The following is a 7,500-nucleotide window of genomic DNA, read 5'->3' as shown; positions in this document are numbered from 1 at the left end:
GGGGGAGGAGGGGGTGGGGGAACCATTCAAGATTGGTGGGAGGAGAGTGCTTTAATCACTGCCGCTAACAATACTTCCTGGAAAAAGTTTAGTTATTTAATTATTAATGAATGAATGAATGAATGAATGAATGAATGAATGGATTAATTAATTGTCCCAAATAAGTAGTACATAACTGCATGGACGCTCTTAAGTATGTTGCGAGCCTGTAATACCGTAAAACTGAATAAGTGACAAGTGGTATGAACGAAATTATTGTAAAATAAACAAGATCGTTGGATAAAGAAATTCTAAAAATGTACGTGGTAAGCTTGGCCTTTTACTATGCCCTACAAATATGGTAGCCAGCCGCTACCATGTAAAGTCACTGTGACCATATATGGAGCTTAGTGCTACGAAAAACAAAATGGCCGAAATAGGCAATACTGCGAGGGATGTGGCGACAAATTTTGAAATAACAACGTTTCATTTGGCACTCACACATGGAGAACAAGTCTTAATTTGGTCCACTGAAGATGTTTACTTAAACGTTACCGCAAGAAAAAGATGAAATTGTGAAGGTAAGAAACGGTTTTAGATTTGTACTCGCCAACGATGGAAGAAAAGCATCACATTGATTGTAGTGGAGCTAGTCCACTCTTGCTTGTTGTATAGTAGGCAGGAAGGGCCAAAGCCGCCCAGGGAATCTTGAACCCGGGAACACCGGATCTCAAGGCAAGCACCGTAACCACTCCTTGAAATTGATCCTGGTAATCACCGGTTCAACTTCACGGCTTTGCTTGTAAATAGCCAACTGGTTTGCCTACGGCTAGTTAGCATTATTAATAGTTATTGCAATGTTCTTCAGTTTCATTGATTTTTCGTTTCCTTGGCCCTGAAAAGCCCCTATGGGCAGTGGTCGATTACGTATGTATGCGTGACAGTTATAGCCAACTGGGCGTGGTGCGCATGAGCGCTGTACCCACCTCAATTAATACTTTAGGCAACCACCAAGTCGACGAGATCGCGATTACAACAAGAAAAAAAATATACACATTATGGTTATGATTTTGCGATAATTCCAAGTCATCGAACACTTAAAATGTGTAATACTGTCCAGGAATTAAACCGGCACATCCAGCGTAGGTGTTGACCGCGAAAACGTAAAAGATGATCATCATCTCTTCAGGCATGGTAATAAGAAAACTAAGTTAACTCCACTCAAAAAAACGTACACAAAGATGTACGTTAGACGGAGTGCTTCCTTCCTTTTAAGCATACATTTTCCCTTTGTTCACGTTTAAGGTCCGTCATTTTGATGGCTTTGCAAGGAAAAAAGTAATAATAAATTCAAACACATTAAACTCGGTGTGTTAAGTCGATCGGAGTTAAAGGTAGAGTATCACGGTATTGCGCATGTCACCGTTTATAAGCCAATCGCAAGCGACGTTACAGTTCGTGCGGGAAATTTACACGTACGCGTGAAAATTTCGCTCAGACCTTTAATTGCTTATTATTTATTGTTTAATAATCGAGAAATTTTTACCCGTACGTGTAAATTTCCCACACGAATTGTAACTTCGCCTTCGATTGGCTCATAAATGAGCTGCTGCTAGAATATGCTAGAATATGCGCAATACCATAATATTCTCTCTTTTTTTTTTAATGCCGCCCTCTTTGAATGCAATTATGAACAGCCAATCAGAGTAAAGCTGTAATGCGAAACCAAGTTGTATATTACAAGTGTCAATATTTGGGCGCAAAAAATTTCAGTTCACAAAGCTGAGATTTGGTGTCCATTATGGATATTGCTCCTCAAAGATGCCTGTAATGTTTCAGATTTCTCAGAGAGTAAATTGAAGGCAAAAATATCCCTTGCACTTTCGACCGCAGTATCTGCGAAACAATTACAAGGAACGTTTTTGATGACAATATTTATTCTTTCGCCAAAGTGGAGAGCGTGTACACCAAACGTGGGTGGAATAACCATAACACCTTTTTTGGAAAGCAACCCCTTCATAGCAGTCTCCTACACTTTCTTGAGCAAACATTCCGGTTCTTTTTTAGTGCTTAGATAAGCAAGAGCTTTTGATATACATTAATACTTCCTTCGATGGTCGACTTACGTCATTGATTTTCCTTCACAGAACGAAGGTCTCAACTAGCATTTGATTGACATGTTTTTGATATCAGCCAATCAGAAATCTCTGTCTGCTCAGTGACCAAGATACTTAAAAAAACCTTAGTTTTCGAGCATGCGCTATTTCCCTGCCCTTCTCCCCATTTAATTTGCCTCTTGCGCCAACAATACCGACAGCTACGCAGCCTAACCATACACCTTATTCCAAAATGGGCGCCATTATAGTATTCTTTTGTTTGATTGCGAATTGGCCCCTTTGGCCTCGTTCAAGGTTAAAGATACATATATTCTTTTGAATTTTATGTTTGAAAGCGAGGCCAAAAGGGCCAATTTGCAAGGAAACAAAAGTATACTAAAATGGCGGGCATTTTGGAATAACGGTGTATCCGATTCAAGAATCGCTTCACTAAGGAAAAAAGAGGGGAGGAAAATCTTTAATTTTTCTGTTTTTTAATTGTTTTGTTGACGGAACCCCGGTAAATAATGGCGTTACGTACAAGGGAATTCCCGAGTATGGCTAATTGTCGTGGGTTGTGGGTATGAACTTCCACTGGTGACCGGCAAACGTGAAACCCTGTAATTACGTATTTTTTACTGTCAGTGTCCCCTTTTTGAGCAGATTCGATGCCACTACTTATTTCTTGTGAAAATACTGCTCTTCTGTTCTCCTTGCTATCCTCAAAAACCCAGTGCACTTTAAATCATTGTTCGTTGGATTCGATTCTATCTTCAGTCTGATCTCAAAAGACAGACTGCCATGTCGACGTTTTCGAAGATAAGAAAATTTCACTTCAAATTTCGTGTGGTTTGGACCTTTTCCAAGAACGTATAGGGAACTGTTGACGTCGTAAATCATCGCTTATCACTGAAGGTGATGCACTCTTTATTGTGGTTTTTCATTGGCCGACTTCCCATTAAATGTGACCCAGAAAAAAGGCGTTTATTTCAATGTTTTTCTGGCAGTAATGAACATGACATTCATTTTTAAATCCGTCGTTTCGAGGTGGTGTTGCGTGTTTAAAGCCGGTGAAAATTCTTTACAGATATTATAGTTTTAGCTGTCTGGCGTTAGACACCTTCAAGTATTGAAAAGGGAGGTGCAGAGTGTCTTGGACAAGATGCCCCTTGTCATGTAATGTACGTACATCCGTTCATGACGTAAGAGCAGAATTTAGTTATCTATCTACAAAACTGAATTTCTTCGATTTGCGACCTTCCTTTCAAATCCACACTCATATCCTCATATCGTACACGCTAGTCACATCGAATAATGCTTTTGCTTCATAACCGTGTTTCTGTAGGGATAACAAGGAGATCCAAAAGGTGGAGGGGCGAGGTGACTGGTCTTTTTATTCAAGGATGCGACCCTCTCATCCCTTAGGGCAAAAGAAAATCGCGAAGCATCTGCACTTTCTGACAGCATCTTGTATTTTCAAACAGAGTAATATCCGCGAGAGTTTGTACCAAACAAAAGTGTAGGAAATTTTCGATGACGTCGATCGCGCAAATTGAAACTATTATAGCAACGACCAGGTTGGAACACTCAGGTTATCTAATTATTTCCTATACAGTATTACCCCTCAAAAAACCTCTTATTCGATCTCCAAACAAAAGCTCAAAATACCATATACGGTTGTGGAAGAAAACCTTGAGCCATTTATCCGAATGTCTTAATTGTTTAGACCTATTACAGAGTTTATTAGACATGCAACGACCAAAGTGAGATGTGGCTCGTCTTATCTTGTTTGAAGCGATAGCACGCTCACGCAAAATTGTCTCACGCTCTTACGCGTGGTCATCGCTCCTACATTTTAAGCGTCTAATCAGTTCTTGACCAATTGCACGTTCCCAGTCTGTAAGCTAAACAAAAGCTGCTTTTAGTCTAGAACCCGGTTTGCGGTTTAGCAGAAAAAAAGTCATCACAGTGTTGCGCGGCGAAAATTTGGAATTTTGCGTTCATGCTAAAAGAATGATGTCCCTCCTTTACGAGAGATACTTCAATTTTGAACCTGAGGTGTAAATCAGTTTGGATCGCTATTTCATGTGTATATCTTTAGCCCACATGGAAACAGTCCGTAGGCAACTGACTCAGTTGTTGTGAGCTCGGGCTTGATTTCCCAAATGACTGGAATTAAGTTCAGCAGTAAAGAGGGGGCTTTTGAGGTGTGATTGTGGAGAAGTGGGCGCAAACCAGTTGGAAGATATAGCTTACATGCAAACCTTTCCGGTTGGGGTTAGTCAGCATTACGTCAGTGATTTTTAATAATCTCTAGGACTTCCTAAAAATTCTAGCTCTTCTCGTGTTTTTTTGAGTAAAGTATTACAGTTTCGAAAACTGATAGCGATTTGGGAATCGATTTGGCCCAAGTTAAAGTAATATTTATATTAACTGGCACCAGAAAAAATAATCACCAGACACTTATTTTCATATGAATAACGTTTAACTGTCAGTTTCGAAAACTGATAGCGATTTGGGAATCGATTTGGCCCAAGTTAAAGTAATATTTATATTAACTGGCACCAGAAAAAATAATCACCAGACACTTATTTTCATATGAATAACGTTTAACTGTTAGCCAAGCGATAGACGCGTTTTCCCTAAAAAGATTTGTTTGTTCCTATGGAATGCGAAAAGTGATTCTTGTACGAAATAATAGCAAGACATTGGCGTTATTAATTGTCTGAACTGTTAGCTTACCTTCAGATAGGGAGACAAAATAAGCTGACAGTTTAAGGACGATCGCCGTTAAGACCAGGAAGATTTCCATTGTTCAGCAGCCGTCCGAGGAGTGAAATGGATGCTATGGATCTCTGACAATTATTTTTCTCGAGAGAATTTGCTTTTCTTCATACGAAATATTGAGTTACCGACACCTAAAAACAGGAAGTCGCCACTGTGTCGGAAACGAAACTGTGACGTCATCAAAACTAAAAAATAAGGAATTATCAATCCTTTTGAGATTTTAGTTTAGTTAGTTATTAGAACAGCTGAAGACTTGTCTTTTCGCAAATTTTCAGTTTGATAGAGTTTTTCGTCTCGTGGTAAAGCAAGGTTGAATTTCTAAGCTTTTGCGTGACACGATATGAAAATTGCGGTCGAGAATGTATGTGAACTTTATTTATTTCAACACGGTATATTCATCAGTTATTAATTCATATGTAATTACATAATTAAACTAACTATATCTAACTAACAATATCCAATCCTACATCTAATAAAACCATAAAAAACTGCTTTACATGAATGCCGTGTCTAAAATACAAAAATTACTTAAAGGGGGACTCTGACGAAAAAACACGATTTTTTAGAAAGTCTCAAATCCTCGAGGAAACGCCGCCAAAATGTTGCATACACTTTTCAAATAATGAATTTAACTTACTTTCACCAACATTTCAATGTTATTACGTCGAAATACTTGTTTTTCATAGCATCCGCCATTTTATTGGTATGTCGCCTGCATACTTATTCGAGAAAGCCTGGAGCGAGGACTTATGACGTCACTTACTCAACATATCGTTCGCTGCTACTTGAGTAAACAATGGAAAACATGTCAGAGAGCGAAGCTTTGTCTTTTATCGATCATGATTTATTGACTTCGGAGTTATCGTTTAACTTTGAAAAACACCTGTGATTATGAAGATTGAGACTCGTGGCTACTGAGGAAAAAGCAGCTGCATATCGACGAGAAAGAGCTCAAGATAAAGAACAAGAGGAATGCTTCGAGATATAGATCGTTCGAATCAACTGATATTAGATGGTATGTTGGATTCGTGATTTGGTCTGTTTACTATTGATCCCTTCATTTGTAAAAATTCAAATTTCTCGGTATTTTTTTCTAGGTGCAAATGTACGTGTTGCTCTTCGGACGCGGTAACAAAGGCAGAGGAATGCTTCTGCTGTAGCGAAATTGATCGGTGCTGGGGGAAGCTGGAAGCAGTTGCAGATGATAAAGAACTACCACCGATCGGCCTGGATTTCAATCTTGTTGTCTAGACGAGTGGGTTTGAGGAATAGCCGCCATGGGATTAAGAAACCGAAAGAACGAGCGATACACACATCAACGTATGATATACCCCATGAAGTCCCAAACAAGACGAATAAACTGTCGGTATGAAACTGATCGTAGAAATCTATTCAGGAGCTAGGAAAATTATTGCCATTGTCGTTCTTAATTGCTACGTTGTAAAATACATGAAAATATTTCCCGACAAGGAAAATTGTAAAGTGCAATCCAAATTAAGCGTATTATACAGCGCTCTAATACCGAGACTTCGCAGTTTGCCCTTGCTCATACATTGATGTGTATCGCTCGTTCTTTCGGTTTCTTAATCCTATGGCGACTATTTTTAAAACCCATTCATCTAAACAACAAGATTGAAGCCCAGGCAGATCAGTGGTACTGTAGTTCTCCGTCATCTGCATTTGCTTCAGTTCCAGCTACTCCACTCACCGATCAATTTCGCTAGTAACAGCAGAAGCTTTTCTTACCCTTTCACTGGCCTTTGTTACCGCGTCCGAAGAAAAACACGTACATTTGCACCTAGAAAAAAAAATAACGAGAAATTTGAATTTTTACAAATGAAGGGATCAATAGTAAACAGACAAAATCATGACTCCAACATACCATCTAATATCAGTTAATTCAAACGATCTCGAGCATTCCTCCTCTTCTTCCGCTTAAGCTCTTTCCTGTCGATATGCGGCTGCTTTTTCCTCAGTAGCCACGAGTCTAAGTCTTCATAATCACAGGTAAGCGGCTCAGAATATTTTTTCGAAGTCAAACGATAATTCCGAAGTCGATAAATCATGATCGATAAAAGACGAAGCTTCGCTTTCTGACATGTTTTCCATTGTTTACTCAAGTATGGTGGCCCAGTATTATCATAGTAAAATATGTAAGTTTTTGACGAGAAAAGAATAAAAAATGGAAAGAAAGGAAAAATATAAGCCATCCAGATAGAAAAAAGGGAGAAAAATAGTATTTTAATAAACAATGATATAAAGTAAAAAAATATTTGTTGACAAATTAAAAAGAAAAAAAGTAAAGAAAAATAATTTAAGCACTAAAAATATTAAAAAAATACATATAATTGAAAAAAAAAAAGAAAGAAAGAAAAAACTTTGAAAATCAACATCGAAAATCAACATCAAAAATAAACATTGAAAATACAACATTGAAAATCAACGTTGGAAATCGACATAAGAAAAAAAAAAACACGTTGTTTCCACGTGGCCTGTCGTTATCATAGACCAGGATGCTTTGCACGCATATTCAATAAAGTTCAACCATCAGAGAGGTGATTAGAAGCTCCAGCCTGATACATCAGGGTTGTTTGGACGGTACTTGATATCTGCAGTATGTGATAACCAAAGTGTACAT

At 38.3% G+C, this 7,500-nt stretch overlaps 2 protein-coding genes across 2 annotated transcripts in view; one reads left to right on the top strand and one right to left on the bottom strand.

Annotated features, from left to right (window-relative positions):
* The window catches only part of LOC137974052 (hemicentin-1-like), a 12,953-nt gene extending 7,930 nt beyond the window's left edge, over window positions 1-5,023 (bottom strand). Inside the window, exon 1 of the mRNA XM_068820966.1 lies at window positions 4,818-5,023. Coding sequence (XP_068677067.1) covers window positions 4,818-4,887 — 70 coding nt within the window. The 5' untranslated portion in view covers window positions 4,888-5,023. The remainder of the gene's footprint in view (window positions 1-4,817) is intronic.
* LOC137974050 (3'-5' exoribonuclease HELZ2-like) overlaps window positions 1-7,500 on the top strand; it is a 90,531-nt gene that overhangs the window by 47,116 nt on the left and 35,915 nt on the right. The window lies entirely within an intron of this gene.

This window comes from Montipora foliosa, chromosome 10 (genome assembly GCF_036669935.1).
Source record: "Montipora foliosa isolate CH-2021 chromosome 10, ASM3666993v2, whole genome shotgun sequence".
In the NCBI taxonomy this organism is placed as follows: domain Eukaryota; kingdom Metazoa; phylum Cnidaria; class Anthozoa; order Scleractinia; family Acroporidae; genus Montipora; species Montipora foliosa.
Note: the sequence above shows the minus strand (reverse complement) of the source record. Positions and strands in the feature narration are given on the sequence as shown.